The sequence below is a fragment of the Glycine max genome, chromosome 8 (assembly GCF_000004515.6).
Source record: "Glycine max cultivar Williams 82 chromosome 8, Glycine_max_v4.0, whole genome shotgun sequence".
In the NCBI taxonomy this organism is placed as follows: Eukaryota; Viridiplantae; Streptophyta; class Magnoliopsida; order Fabales; family Fabaceae; genus Glycine; species Glycine max.
In genome coordinates, this window is record NC_038244.2 from 3,832,672 (window position 1) to 3,849,508 (window position 16,837).

The window sequence follows — 16,837 nt, forward strand, 5'->3', positions numbered from 1 at the left end:
ATAGCAGGTAATTCAATCTTATGGTTCTTCATTATTTGCATATGATATTTTCTTCTTGAGTGTACATTTTGTATGGGCTTTTAGTTTAATGTTTATATTTAATCGGCATGGTTATTGGTGAGAACTTATTAAATTCATTGTTTGGGCTCATAATAAATTAAAAGTTGCTCCTAGCCTAGAGTAATCTTTTATGAATTCAAATCTATTTATTTTACTACACATTTCTGAACTCTCAATTTTTTTTCATCTTTATTTTTTCTCAAAATTTACTTTTTCAATTCCTATTTCTTCAAAATCATTTAAAAACTAATCATTAAATCGAAAACACTTTTATCAAAATTTTCTTATTACTAATACTATGAACTATTGTAACAAAAAAAATGGATACCACTGTTGAAATTATAATCATAATTCGTATTAAATATTAAAAATTCTTTGATAAGTTGAAAATTATAAACTTTTTTTTAAAAAAATTCATAATAAAAAATAAATTTTATATCTTACCTTTAAACATTTATTTGTTAATAAAATTATTTAATAAAAATTTCTTTACTATCCTAAAAATATTTTTCTTTCAACAAATAAATACAATTTTTAGGATTAATAGCATGTTAATTTGGACTGTTGATAGTTTTGTTTGTATATATGCATTGCGATTCCCAATGACATTGTGTCCGTGAGGTGAGGATATGTTGATAACGAAAGCATACGATTCAAAATTCATTCACGAGAAAGATAAGCATCTTACTCTTGGTATAAAAGGTTTAATTATGCCTTACATGTTAAAAAAAGGTTTAATTATGCATTTTTCATGGATTCAACTGTCATAACCACACGTGCAGATTGAATTGATCCCATAATTGTAGAAATTGATCCCTCCATTTTTTTTTAATGTACATAAATTATATATATTTGTAGAAGTTGATCATAATTTTACAGAGAGAGAGAGAGAGATGTGTTAGGAAACAAAAACAAAAAAATGATAAAAAGTTCGAATAGACTAGACAGAAGATAAAACAAAGCGAAACCAGAAAATGCCAAATTGTTTACTTTGACCCAAAATCTCGATATAGTAGTACCACCACCATGGAACCATCCCAACCCAAGCATGCAGCAGCACCAACATTGCTTAATACTAAATAATAATAATATACAACATCATGAACAATATTAGCTGACATAAAAAAACAAAACCAGAAAGAAAGTGATTCATCCAAAGTCAAGAAGGGGTTGGGGTTAAGGGTTTGTCTTCCTTGTTACTACTAGTACTCAAGTACCTGCAAAGGACCTTACACTTGACTGCACTGCCATAGACATAAAAGCCTGGCGCAAGCATTATTCTGACCAGAGCAGGGACCAAGTTGGAAGTGGCCTTGTCACCACCACCACCACCCATATCCTCCATGTAAACCGAATCAAACCTTACTCCTTTCTCCACTCTAAATATCGGCAGACTCGGGTGCAGCGAGTTGGCCAACAAGTGCACCTTCCACACGCTCTTTGAGGCCCCAAAGAAGGCCTGCAAGAGTGCCTCGGGCCAGGCCCGGTTCCAGCCCAACATCGCCACTATCTCGCTCATCTTCCTGTCGCAAAACCTGCTGAACTCCTCGCTGAAGTGCCTCGTTCCTTTGCTCAGCACCTCCTCCCACGTCAGCCCGTGAACCATGTTGAATGACTCGTAACTCGCCTCGCATCGCTCCTTTGGGTTCAGTATCATGTTGCACGCGTTCTTCTGGAACCCTATTGTTTCGAAGTCCTCGTAGAAGGTTCTGTTCAAGAGTGCTTCTAGGTAGAAAAGTAAGCTTCTTGTTGGACTCTTGGAGAAGGATATTTTTATGTCGTATGGTTGGAGAAGGAAGGAGACTTTCTCGTACACCTTGCTTCCCATGTGCCTCAGTTGCATGGTTAAGGAACGAGACAAAAGCCTCACACTTGATCTTGCTTCCGACACCGAGACCAAGAAGTGTTGAATCACGGTGTCCTGTTCGAGGGTTTGAGATTTGAAAAGGGAAGTAGGGGAAGTAGTAATGTTGTTGTTGGTGCATTGTTCGAGGCCAGATTTCAAGGTGTGGCAATAGAGTTCGAGCTTGTTGAGCTTCTTCTCCAACTCGCTCATGGAGTGCATGAGTCTAGAAGCTTCTAGAAGAGCCTCGTCTCTTTTTCTGGTGGCGTGGAGCAGCTTGTGAGAGAGTTCGGCGACTGCCATTTTCCATTGTTCCTCTCTGGAGGGTGGGAGAGGGTCTTGGGATGAAGAAGAAGACATGGGACTCTTGCGGGTGAGCTTGGAAACAAGGGACCTGAAAATACCGTTGGGGCTGGCGAGTAAGGAAGAGGGTTTGTGAGAGTTGTTGGTGGAGGAGTGATCCAAGGGAAGGATGAAGATTTTGTCGCGGGAGTGAGGTCTGCACTTGTTGCAAGAGACGGAGCCATCTTCCTCGGAATCTGATCTCTTTTTCTTGTGGTTGTTGTGATTGGATTTAGTGTGCTTGTGGACAATGGGGGTTGGAGGGTGGGAGCTTCTGGAGTGGCTTATAATGTCATGGCCACTCAAGTCGTCAAATTCACGCTCCTCTAGAATCTGCAGTGTATAAAAAGAATAAGAAGGATGTTAGAAAAGATAGAAGAAAGAAAGACATAAGAAAAAGAGAATGGAAGAAGGGACTCACGGGGGTGAATTGAGGGGAGTGGCGAGAAGAAGAAGCCATTTGGGGGTTGGGAGATATGAAATGGGATTTATGGGTGAGGAAGGAGAAAGAGAAAGAGGTGGTCCAGTAAATTAAATGAGACATTAAATCCAGCGAAGCCAATTAGGAAGGATTCAACCACCCACATTTATTCGGAGAGCGGTGGATCACGAAACCACCAACCAAGTCTCTGTCCAAGGGAGAGATAGGATTAGTGCATCATGTGACCATATTAAATGATCCCCCTTCCCTGCCTCCATCATCACCACTTTCTAATTTTAATCTTATTAGTAACAAAATTCAATCATTGTCTCTAATACAAAAACTATCTCTTCCATAATATTAATCCTTCTTTTTCATCAATATTTCTAATAACTGTTATTTTAACTTTTATATTTAATATTAATATTATTTTCTTTTCACCTGGTTAGTTTTGTAAAATTATATATATATATTTTATATTTATTTATTACTTTTTCTTCATCTAAATAAAACAATTTAATACTACACTTCTTTTAAGACATATGAAATAATAAATTTAAATAAATCTTAACATAATTAAAATTTTTGTTTTTTTTCTTTTCTATAATATTATTACTAACCTTATACTTTCGCTTATAATATTAATGAGACAATTGTTAATCAATGTCTATCTTAAGAGTATTGATTAAAGAAGTAAAACAAAAATATTTTTTTAATAAAATGGGTAAAAGCAAACTCTTTTATAGTTTTTAAATGTGTTTTCATATGAATTTTAATGAGATTTCTTCTTTTTAATTTTTTAATTAGTGTCTTTAGGACACAAATTATCAAGACCTTAATAATGATAGACAACAAAAATTAAAAATAAATTAATAATGGAAATATTAAGTTTATGCTTTTTTTTTAGTTGGATAAAAAGACTTTATTACGAGATTGCGAGAGTAAAAAAGTTTATTACAAGAACAAAGTACCATGTTAGCTATACAGTAAAAAAAAAGTTCTATATCTATATTAGCTATAAATGACCAGAAGTTTGGGAGTCCTCTGCCCCTCTCAAACAAAGCCCGTTTAGAGACCCCCTTGGTCCCTTATCTCCGTGTACTCAGTAAATAGTTATGCATTTACTGTCCATTCATTTCTAAAATTCTCATTCAGTTCTCATAATTCAACTGTACATTCTCTGGATATAAAAATAACTCTTACCCTTAATAACAAAGAGTTCTATATATTCTAAAAATTCATTCAACGGTGTGTTGAGATGTATATCGTTTGAAGGGTGGGAGGTTGGGAGTATACATCATTTTCATATTTAACATTTGGACATGAATCCTTAAATTAACTGGCATGTACCTCATACATTTTATATAGCTTTTGACACATTGATCTCCATTGAGCCATATCATTGATTAACTCGCACCCTTGTCATTTCTCATTGATAAATTTATAGTATACAGTTTTTTGGTGAAAAATAAATAAATAGGGAGATGGAATGGTGTCCATAGACATTTGTCTCACTTTAAAGGTGAGTAGGGTGATATATATATTTCAATTATACTATTATAATTTATAAAAAAAATGGTTTTTATTAGGGTCAAGTATTGAACATTATCCCTTACAAAAAAAGTATTGAACATTATAATATCTACACATTCTAATTAAGTGACTTTCGGACGGGATAAGTTGTTTTCCAACTTAAATTGTGTTATGGTAGTCATAAGAAATATATAACATAGTATTAGTACTGTCTGACCATATCTCTTCATGTTTTTTTTTTTTTGGGTACATAAGCTCTGACCCTTTCTTCATGTTATCGTCAATAATCACAGTGACGTAAGGATTCTCAATATATATATATAAACTAACTAAGGATTTAATATTTTATAATCCTTGTGGAACTCGAGTAGGAAAGAAAGTAAGGATCTGTTCAACTTAATTCCAAAATTAGAAAGTATTCATAGTTCTTGCTCTAGGCACATTGAACACTTTTTTTACTAGATTTCTTTCCATTCAATCGCTTGTCATGATACTACAAAATCTCTCTTATCCAGCTATTGATATACAGATATTTCGTACATACTTATGTATTTGATTCTTATAACAGGTGTGTTTAGTTGATCTCGTTTTTGGTCTTTTATGAGATTCATTTTGGGTCTCTAAGTCATGAGAATTTTTTTATAACTTATATTCTATTAAGTGTGTGTTTGGAATGGTAACTCATTATAATTTTTAGAAGCAATAAATAATTGGTTTTGTGACAAACTTATCATAATTTTATCTAACTGTTGGTTTCAAAAATCATGACGAGTTTAACTCGTCATCCATCCAAAAATTAATTTAATTTAATATTATATAACATGCTAAAAAAAAGATTAAGATCTCGTTCGTTTAAAGAGAAAGATGATGAAAATAAAAATAAATTGATGTGAAATTTTCACTTTTAAATTCACCTTTAATTTAAAATTTTACTCTCAATTCACTATTTTTTTTTTCTGTTCTAACAAACGGACACCAAAGAATGTGCGTTGCTAACATTGTTGGTGGAATCATATACAGATATTTTATCTTTTATTCATTTCCCCTTTTGATTTCCTGTTTGTAATAAATGCACTGTCAACTTCGTGGAGTAATTTAAATCCGAATAACACACAATTTTATAGAGAAAAGGCAAAAGCCAAAACCAAGCCAATGAATTTCAAATCCCAAGCCAAGACACACCCTTTCAGTTTCAACGGTGCTTCGAAACCAATCCTAAAAAACACCAGTCAAAAAGGGGTCACAATGTCACAACACTATCCTTGAAGCTTTAAATCTATCGTGGAAAATTTCATAGCAGCACCAAGATTGGGTGCCATTGCCATGCCATGGGAGAAATTTTGCTATTTTTAGAACACTACTGGACTCAATAACATTTTAAATTTAATCTAACGACACATAGTGATCATGCAATATATGTATTATGTTTTTATTAGAACATGCATAACAATAAAATTGAACATCTATTTTCCTAGCATAACAATATATCACTTTTTAGGGAAAATATCCTCGTGAAAAAAAACACTAAAATATAATATATAAGTGATGATGCATTTATCATTGAAGTAAATCGAAGTACTTAGTGAACTTTGGAGGAGTCTCATCCTTTCATATCACGTCTAAATTCTAATATCCAATATATGAACAAAAACAAATCCTCACAGCATAGTACACAAACAAAATAAGAAGACCAACACCTTTAGGTAAACCGTTCATGAGGTTAACGGGTGTAAATTCAGTTTTAATGAAGCTGTAAGTATCAAAGGAGGAGACTCAAATTAGTATCCAATTAAACACAAAAAACACAAACCAGAGCACTGAACCAAAAGTTGTATCTACATAAATAGCCAAGACGTTCGCTTCATTTCTTCTTCTTTTTTTTTTTTCGATACTACGTTCACTTCATTTCTAAACCAACAAAAGACCGATAAATATATAACAAATAGCATCATTATGTACCTTAGTTGGAACTAGGTACTCTTTGAATAAACTTTTCCCGAAAATATTATAAAAAAATAAAATAAAATAAATTTCCCATATAAATTAAAATTAACATATCCACTTAAATTTTGTACAGAGGTTTTTAATCTAACTTATTCAAAACTGAAGTATAAATTCATGTTTGCTCATTAAAGAAATTTGAATTTTTTACAACCTGCAAGTAAATCCTCAATTATGTCTCTTTATTTTTTTACATTGTGAAATTCTAGCTTTTTTTCTTTAACGAATCAAAGAATCACTAGTCCATAAAATGATAAAAAGAAATTTATAAAGAAGTGAGTGTGACTGCATATTTCATAATTCAATAATTATCCCCCGGTTTAAGAATAAACTAGCACGATATTTCTGCGTACTGACGGGTGACTTACTGTTTTTAATGATTAATTTTTATTAGTAGGAGAATTTGACTAAACATCTTTAGTGAAATTTCCTCTTTCAACTACTTAGATATTAGCATTAGAGTATATAAAATGTAATGTTGTAATTAAAAAAAAATATAGCAAAACCAGAACCAATTAAGAACAAAAATTAAAGTGAAAACAAGTTTTTCTGACTAGTTGATTCGCAAATGCATTGTATTTTGACAGGGTGAGTTTGAAAACAACACAACCTTCATGCCAAGGGAGCATGGAATGAAACCCCGGAAAATTGTTTATCCAACAAATTCCTCTAAAAACAGTGATTTGAAATGTGTTATCTCCTAAATACTGCAACCATATTTGATGATTTCCTACCAGTTCATAAAATTCCCTTAAGTCAGTCCAACCAAGATCTGTATTTTCAGCAGTTGGGAAATTCCGGCATTCATGTATGCAGTTGATCGTAACCGCTAAATGTAGATCAGACCACTCGTATTTTATCTCAACAAATTTAATTCAAAATATCAATATTCATTCAAAGGTTCAAACTCACGAATGTGTGAATGCAGAGAATCCATTTCCGCCCAACCTTCCGTTAGAATGGCCTTTCCACGTGTGTCTGTTTAATGTCACAACATGGCTATTGCCCTATACATCCAGCAAAATCCTAAATGCAAAAATATGATTAAAAGGGAGAACGGAGACATACCTACACAATGTTCAGCTTTGTTGAAGATTGAGCCAATGGAGAAGAAGAGAGACACAATTTTTTCAGGCAGAGACATGTTGAGTAGTAGTTCAGAAATGTGATGAAAGAAAAAATAAAGAAGAGAGAAGAAGGTTATGGATGAAGCAGATGTTTTTTCTCCCAACACAAGGGATTTAGATGAAGAGAAATATAAAAGAGGTGACTTGAGGAGAGAAGTTTCTCTCAGAAGTTTAGACTTGAGCCATTGGATGACATTGATGTAAAAAAAAATCAATTGTGACAGATTTAGGTAAGGAATAGGTGAAATTTTTTTCCCAAAGGTTAACACGAGTATAGGCAAAAGCTTATTTTATCAACAGATAGATAGATGTGAAAATGGGGTTTAACTAGGAGTAATGTGTAAATACAAAAAGTTAATTGAAGTTTTGAGCATAACAGAGTTTTCCCGTTGTAGTTGTAATTTTTATTTCGACGTCATAGAATGAAGAGCAAATTCCAAAAATAAGGCATATTATATTATAGGTTCATAGGTTCTGAGAAGCTACCTTCATCTGAAAAAAAGTTACAAAATGCGAAACAAAAGTGGCATTAAGATAACTGTGATTTCGGTGTGTCGTTTTTAAGAGTCCGTGGACAACTGTACATGAAAGCAATAGATTATGTCGTGAACTGTTCTAGCCTTATTATTATCACCAGTAATTGTATGGCTATTGGTACTACCTCATTTCTAACCCCCTCACCTTATTTTGGGATTTTTAGACACGATCACAGCTGTATTTATTCTAAATATATATCTACAAAGCCTTATCCTCTCTTGCTCCTTGTGTTTATCTTAATTGTTGCTCTTCCTAGCCCACCGGACCAATTCTCATACTTGTGTTGAATCACTGTTCCTGTTCTTATGGGAAGTTGATGATGGCCCCAGTCTTTATTTTCAAATTATAATTAAATAATTTGGCTGCTAGTACAATATTTTATTTTTTGGTTGCATGACTAGTATGCAGTTCTCCAGAACAGAAGGTTTTGCAAGACTTCAAGCATCCCTTTGATTTGCCAAAAAACTAAAGATTGGATAGTACTATAATAATTGTTCTATATTCGAACATGAACAACTTTGTATCTCTGATACAAAATTATTTAAAAGTAAAAAAATACCCCTCTTGCTATTTATATGTGTCACCATCTTTCCCTAACCACAAAACTCCCTACTGTTTGGAATCTTGATTTTTTTTTTTTTTTTGGCTTTAATTGTTGAGTAACCCTGACAACTTTTGTCAAAGAAATTCGTAACAAAGACAAAAGCCGACAACCCTTTTTGCATTTTTTTCTCCAGTGATGTGTAAGATGGTTTAAGATGTATATCAATCGTCATTATCACTAGTCTTTTTCCTTATATTAAACTTTAAAACTTTTGATACAACTTTAAACTTTTGATACATTGAAACCTTCGGTCACAATCTAAGTATTTGATGCATCATGGGCCATGGCAGCGTCTTCAGAATTTCAAACATTATATAGAACAAAGGGCATTATAGTAAAGTTCCATTGTATTCATGAACATCAAATAGCATACAACACAAGACTCCGTATGGGTTGCATTGACCTCCACCAACAGCAAAATCATGATTTGGCAACTTATTTTTGGCTTGCATCCCAAATTCTGAAATTTGACTTTAGTTTTTATTTGTCTTTGCTATGGTGGATTTCTAATGCGTTTATTTATTTTGCCCAGAGGGAAAGCCCCACTTATGGGATCATTTGAAAAATCAATTCCCTTGCCAGAGATATAATATTTTAATTTAGATGGAAAAAGGACTCGTCCAAGAAAAGTAGCAAGGGACAGATTTTGTTTTAATCTCAAAACAAATTAAATAGAATTATTATTAAACATTTCAATGGTTTCAAATAATTCTCAACTATAAGTTTACATTAAGATATTTTATTAAAAAAAAAAGAATTCTACACAATCATCTTGCTTGCATTCTCCAATGGAACTGTCTTTCTACTTCAAGACAGTGCAGTATCACATCCTCAATGTTTTCTCAGATCTCTCTAACCGTTGCAACACATACTCTCCTCGAATATTAGCAACAAATTAATGTCCAATATGTATTTTTGTCTCTCCACCAAAGTACACCTTTTGCTGTCTTTTACACAATTAGAGACACTAATTACGAAGCATATAACCAACCAAAAATTGCCGTCAATTTTCCACCCAAAACATGTAATAATCTGATTACAGCAAATATATAATACTCTTTTGAGTACCACGTCCTAAAGGTTGACTACAAACATCAACGGGAGAAAAGGTATGAAATGAGAAATAAACAAAGTTTTGCAACTTCCTAAGAAGTAAGAAATCAGAACCATTTCAATATTTTTCCTTCGATTCCACCATAACCGTAGGGCCCATTGCCCATTTTGGCAAAGAATTGCACCAATAACAATTACTTGCCGGACCTTAAATAAAGGAATCTTGAACACGCGCTGTCAAGCTTTATTAAAATACCATTTTGAGCCCTTATCACTGAAGAAATTTGACAAGAGTGTATGGATGAGATTGATCTAAAATGCCATACGACCAGCCAGCCTACTCTCAAGAATCCTCTTATCTATGGCTGCATCAATGGAGCTCATCTGAAAGATAAAATGATAATAATGATCAGCATGTAATTGTAGATCACAAAGTACAATAATAAACCAAATATTTTAATTGGAGCATGGTCCTATGCAAGAGATCCAAACTCTGCGAAAGAAGCTGACCTGGGCCAAGTCTGAATTCACTTGTTCCATAAAATAAATTGTAATGATGCTACGAATGGGCAAATATCTGATGTGTAAGACCATTTTCCACCCAAAACCCCAAACTTAGGAATCAAACGGGGGGAGATAAAGAATAACATTGGCAAAACCAAACCCAATAAAATTCATATATACATACTCTTTTACGGTGTACAAATGCTGGGATGAAAGATCACGAAGATGGTAGTTTGCAGCAAGCTTCACAAATTATGTTGTGGTATGGTAATTATAATTAACTACCAAAAGAAATTAATACAGTACCTACTTGAATCTTTAGATGCCCACAAAAATTGGAGCCATAGCTTGCAGCCATAGAGGCCATTCAAAATTAAATAGCATGCACTACCCATTTAGGTTGGAAGCCAGAGTGAGGATTAAAATGATCATATTTTCTTTTCCGTTTATTTTATTTTTAAAAAAGAATTAAAAATTTATACAGAATGTACCTCTTTAAATAGGAAACAATGTGTAAACAACTGAATCTGAAAACAGGAAGCATAAAGCCTATACTCATCTGGTTAGATGTGAAAGCAACTCCATCTATTAAAGAGGTAGTATGACTTACCTGGCTACTTTCATCATGCACCTGATATTTTGGCAAAGACATTCTTCTTTCCTCCTACAGTAACCAAGCATCATAACATTACCAACCAAGAAACAACAGCAGTCAAATGAAACACTACATATTTTCTCAAGAACACAACACACCATGGACATTGCCTCATCATCCCAAACTAAGTAGACTTCGTTGGTGGCAGGCTGAGTAGCAGGAGCTTTGTTTGCAATTACTGGGGGAGGCCCAATTGAAGGACCACCAGTATTTGGACCAGAAGCATAAGAATGTGAGTTACTAGCTGCTCCACCTATACAAGTAACCAAGAGTGAGAAGGAAATGAAAATCACATAGGATTAAACATTGATCTAACGAGAGAAGAACTAAATTTCAGTGCTAAGTTTATCAATTTTATCAAAAACTCTCCTGCTGTTTTAAAAGACGAAATCAGTCACAAACTCAATTGTTCAAAGGAGGGAAAATGTAAGGTTACCTGGAATCCCTATAGCCTGATAACTACTTGTTACAGAAGAATTGCTGCTCAAATGTGTATCAACAGGAACATTTGCAGACATCACTGAAGTAACTGATGGAACACTTGAGGGCAGAGGTGGAGCAGAAAATGTTGAACTTTGAGTAGTTGTATGGTTATTTCCAACAACAGGAAATAAAGGTTGTGAAACTGGGACAGGTGCAGATGTAGGCAATCCAGGAGGAGTAATCTGAGTTTGGAGCGCAGGAGCAGTAGCTGGCAGTGGAGGCCTCACGTTCTGCACAGGAAATAATGGCTGCTGTGTGTATGGGGCAGCAGGAGGAACTGAAACAGCTGGAGGCTGTGAAAACCATGGCTGAGGTCGAGGTGGAACCATCCAAGCATTTGGAGGCACAGGTACAGCAGGATTATACCTAAAGCAGAGAGGTAAGCACGTGAGCATATTTGTGCCATTCACATAATTTTAAATAAGTATAATACGTAAGAATTACAACTTCCTACTTATGCCAAATAGAAGATGTATACAAATAGAAACATAGAAATAATAACATACATTGGTGGCATTGTGGGCAAGGTTGGTCGCGGAGGATATCCTGTACCCAAAGGAGGTGGAATCATTCCACCTACAAGCTGAGTTGGTGGAATATCCACCTTGGCTGCCTTTGACGGAACATCATCCTCTGGATTAAAAACAAAATACACAATTGTGAAAAGGGGAGATTAAAGCATTTCATGTTCCTTTTTTACCATCGCTAACAATATTCGTAGAAAGATGAATCTGGAGTCATCCCACAAAAAGACACTTCATCAAACACTACCAAGAAACAAGGATAACTTACAGCAATCACCATACATATCTGGTGTGATTATACAGCAAACTGATCAAAGCATCCTTTTAGCAAAAACATTTAATGATCAAGACAGAAGATATAAGACAAGATTACCTTCTTCACCGTAATGAGCAGCCAAGATATCTGGTGGAATCCCTTGCATTCCATATATTTCAATATCCGTACTCTCTCTGCCAGGTTTTGCGTTGGGTACCCTGAGAAAGAATAAAAAGGGAAAATCTCAACAATTTGTTGTGAAAAGGACGTGGATGATTAACCCTTGCATTCCATATATTTCAATATTCCGATGATTAACCCTATTAACAAGAAAACAAAAATGTAAAACAGAAAACTCAAACCCTAAATAAGGAGAAAAGAGGGAAATAGGGTTATACTTGGTGACGGATTCCTTGTGGACCTGGAGGACGTGGATGGCCATGCCGCCAGCGGTAGAGAGCTTCTTGTGGCAGACATGGCACTTAAAGTGCTTGGCTTTCTGATGCTGCACCAAGATCTTCTCGTCGTCGAATTCGCGATCGCAGTAATAACACCACACCTTCGAGGAAACTCTCTTCTTCTTCTTCCCCATGATGGCGAGCGAATCCGATCCCTCGTGAAATGGGTTGGAGCCTGAGGTGTGTGCCTTGCTGCAATGGCAGAGGAGGAGGAGGAAGAAGAAGCTAGGGCACGGAGTCAGAAGCGGAAATTGAAATTGAAATTTATTGTTTGTTCGTTGTCAAATTATATCGAAGGCTTACGTACGTAACAATAGTACAAATCAATGGCGAGGAGCAGCATCAGGCCCAAGGACAATGTGGTCCATAACTAATGCCGCCTCACACTCTTTCAGTCTTCCAAGTTACTATGAAGGCTACTTCGTATAGGTTATGCTTCTTCTTTGGGTGTTGCTAGGTGCACCAGCCAATTGCTTGTGCACCCAGCATTAAAATAAACTTCAAAAAATTCCCTCATTCAGATTACGTAATTCATATAAATCATACGGATTATATAATTTGTATAACTCAAATGCTAAATAAGGAGAAAATAGGAAAATAGGGTTATACTTGGTGATGAATTCCTTGTTTGAGTCTAATCCGTGAGCCTCATACGAATCAACTAATCTGTAAGAACCCAATCTATAAGCTAATCCGTATGAGGCTATCCATAAGTGTTTTTTTTAATTATTTTAAAAAAATATTTTATGAATTAATTTAAAATTAATGGCAAATTAATTTTAATAAATTAAAAAAACATACAAATTAATAAACTAATTTATTAATAAATTAATTATCACAAAAATTATTATTTAAATTTACATGCGCATTAAATATACATTAGAAATTTTAGTGCTATATATAATAACATTATTTATTTTATAATATAATTGATCTATTAGTTCAGTTGATTAGAGCGTTGTGTTAATAATGTGAAAGTCAAAGGTTTAACTTCTGCTTGGACCATTAATTTTAAATAATTTGTAAAACATATTTTTGAAAAAAAACTAAAAAAAAAAAAACACTTATGGATAGTCTCATATGGATTTATCCCTTACATGGAAGGGCAAAATGGGAAAATCACGCAATTGCTGGGTGTACCAGCAATATTGAGGCTGCACTTAGCAATGCCCTTCGTCTTTTCTTTCTTTTTTTGAAGAACATGCTAGAGCCCAACAAACTTGGTGCTTACTATTTACACCGTATTTTTCCTCTTTGCATTGCCTTTTCTTTTTTACAGGTAAAAATACCTGTGAGAAACACTAGTTTCCCATTGTGTATATGGATTAAATATATTATGGAAACTAATTTTCCTTGTGCATTATAGGCTGACACCCTTTTGTGTCAATTAACTACCTATCGAAAACTAGTGTCTATTATTTAGTTAATTTATTTTTTTATTTGTGTTTAATGTATAGAAGACCATATCCATATCACAAATTAGATTCAGTTGTATACTTAAAACCAGATATATAATGAGTCTAGTTTTCGTTGGTTATCATAAACTAAATACACAACGAAAACTATATTCCATTGCATCCATGATTTGACTCCTCGCACCTCTTGTCAGTCTATTTTATCAAACACACGGTCTTTTATTTGTCCTTGCGCATCCACTCCATTCATCGCTGCCAAAGCAGTGAGCTCTACAGATTTTCATGAATACTATGCAATTTTTTTTGAGATAGAAAGTATGATAAAAAAAAAACATTCGGATTTAACTTTACTAAACTATCCTCTCACATAGTAAAATTGTTATTCATTAAGTTTAATGTTTTTGTACTATGATTAACCTATAATTTACTTAAATCCTAATCCCTCATAAAAGAATGCTTAAATTCTTTCATTAAATTATCAATTTCTTGCATATATTTGAGAGAGAAATTATATAGCTATTTTTTTTCTTACAAAATGATATATCTATGGACTCCCATGTACTACTCTTTTATTTCTTAATATATATAGAGATGGTTTAACCAAAAAAATATGAATAATTAAGATAAATAGATAGTTAAATTATACTTAATGTTTACGATTATCATATGTGATTTCACAATGGAAATTAAAATTATTTTTCTAAATTTAATTTTTATATTAAGTTTTATATATATATATATATATATATATATATATATATATATATATATATATATGATCTTTAAATAACATTTAAATAAAAATTGATCCATAATTTTTTATCTCTTTATTTTTAAATTAGCATGTTTGTTTTATTTGATATTTATTTATTTATTTGAGATGTTTCTTTACTATCTTAAGTATTATTTTCAATTCAACTTATTTAATAAATAAATAATTTTAATTTAATTAAGTCTATATCATACTTTTTTCTTATAATAATTTTTTTATATTTTATTTACTATTATAGTTTTAATTTACCAACAATTGTATTTTAATAATTATTTTTTAGATGGGTATTCAATCAACTCAACTTCAAGTACAAAAATCTATATCAACCTAGACAATTCTGATTTTGCAAAGTTTAAGATAGGATAAAATGAACTTTTTTCTTTTATTTTATTTTATTATACACATTTTGTAACATTCAACAAACAAAATCGTTAGTTTATTATTCTAATTCTTTGATTGATGTAGTTAAAAAAATATAAATTTTGTTCTAGATAATTGCTTTGCAGGAAAAAAATGAAACAACATCAAATAAAAAAACTATCTTCTTCAAATGCTGTCAACATTGATCTTGACAATAAAATATTTTTGCAATATATAATGTCCAGGTATCAGAATCATAGGTATGTTAACCTACCATGACCTTCATATTTATAATATTCAATGATACTTGATTTTTTTTAATTTTAACATATATAAAAGAATAGGATAATGTGTTCACAATTCATGCAACGATCAATGAGATCAACAGACACTTGTAGAGAATGCAAACAATCATCCAAGTACCCAACAACAAGGTTTAATATTTGTATATAATGAATTATTTTTAATAACATGATTAAATAAATATTACAGTTTTGAAAATCTTTTTTAGGTTCAAGATACAAATGAAAAGTCTCTAATGATACTTGTGTACCAACATTCACACCAAAGATGCAAATAAGACTGACATACCCCCGATATTGTATACCCTTTGCAAACACATACTTTTAATTTTGAAATCAAGCTCACAACTTAAAGGAAGAATTTCAAACATATACCATCACAAGGACTTTTATCCCAAAAAATACCATTTAGCATGATCATCTCCTCAAAGAAATTAAACAGGTAACCATATTTATAACATATTTACATTTTTACTTCTTGTACAAAATATTAATAGTTTTGTCCACTAATTAATATTTCTATTAAAATAAGGAGTTCATTTCATCACAACAAATATCATCAAACGAGTGTGATGAAAAATTAATTATAAGTCAACGCCCAAAGTTACAAGCATCCAATAAGTCAAAAGGTGCATCTTCATCATCTAATGAAAAAATTTATAAAATCTCACAAAATCCATTAAGAAAAAAAAAAATGAATAAACAAATTGTTACAAGTCAAAGTTCAAAACTACAATTATCCAATAAGTTAAAAGATGCATCTTCATCATCAAAAGAAGAAAGAAGTCCATTGAAGAAAATGTGAAAAAACATTCTATCATAATTAAAAGCTCAAAGCTACAAGCATCCAAGAAGTAAAAAGATGCATCTTCATCGTAAAATGAAGTTTATTTAATCTCAGACAGTTCGACAGTCCATTCAGGAAAAAGACGAATAAACAAATTGTTCTGACATCAAAGTTTAAAAGGGAACACACCAAAGAAAACAAAATTTAACAACAAGTCACCAGCAAAAAGAAATAAGTACAAAAAGTGTATTTAAATGAATAATTTTTAATATTTTATTCGCATCATTTTTATGTGTTTTACCACTATGATTAAATGTTTTGTTACGTCAATTTCACTTTATTTTTATATTATTCTTATAAAATTTACATCCAATGCTTACTTTTATTTTCACGTTAATCAAATTTAATTGAGTAATTAACCTTTAATTTTGAAATATTTCCTTATAAATATATTGATAAATAAAAAATATCTTAATTTATATGTAATTTTTTATCTTATTTAACAAAAAATGATATAAAATATTATTAATAATTATATTTTTAAATTTAATTTATCAAATAAATAATTTATTTAAATATATTTTTTAATTATTTAAAAATCCGCGCAACTCACCGGTATTTGCCTAGTTATGTTAATATTTATATATCATTATTCAGAGAGTATATACTCAAAGAATACACGGAACTTGAAGTATGAAAAAAATACACTGAACTGCTGCCAAAAAGAAATGCATTTCCACGCCAAAAAAAAGAAAAAAAATGCATTAGTGAATTTTCCTTTCTTCCTTTGTTGATTACAC

General features: G+C 32.3%; 2 protein-coding genes across 3 annotated transcripts; both read right to left on the reverse strand.

The window, feature by feature from the left end:
* Nucleotides 1-1,023: 1,023 nt before the first annotated feature.
* On the reverse strand, nucleotides 1,024-2,931 carry LOC100789428 (IRK-interacting protein). The gene is made up of 2 exons (XM_014778697.3): nucleotides 2,667-2,931; nucleotides 1,024-2,578 (listed from the first exon to the last, which is right to left on the reverse strand). Exons 1-2 carry the CDS (start codon nucleotides 2,787-2,789, stop codon nucleotides 1,220-1,222), a joined length of 1,482 nt encoding a protein of 493 aa, XP_014634183.1. The 5' UTR covers nucleotides 2,790-2,931; the 3' UTR covers nucleotides 1,024-1,219.
* Nucleotides 2,932-9,451: 6,520 nt separating this feature from the next.
* On the reverse strand, nucleotides 9,452-12,689 carry LOC100819009 (protein SUPPRESSOR OF FRI 4). Of its 2 annotated transcripts, XM_003530888.5 has the most exons (7): nucleotides 12,342-12,689; nucleotides 12,061-12,161; nucleotides 11,670-11,796; nucleotides 11,117-11,529; nucleotides 10,779-10,933; nucleotides 10,636-10,689; nucleotides 9,452-9,905 (listed from the first exon to the last, which is right to left on the reverse strand). In XM_003530888.5, the coding sequence occupies exons 1-7, from the start codon at nucleotides 12,533-12,535 to the stop codon at nucleotides 9,834-9,836; spliced, it is 1,116 nt and encodes a 371-aa protein (XP_003530936.1). In that variant the 5' UTR covers nucleotides 12,536-12,689; the 3' UTR covers nucleotides 9,452-9,833. The 2 variants fall into 2 exon arrangements, with proteins under 2 accessions (XP_003530936.1, XP_014634184.1); XM_014778698.3 differs by having other exon boundaries at nucleotides 9,452-10,689.
* Nucleotides 12,690-16,837: the final 4,148 nt, after the last annotated feature.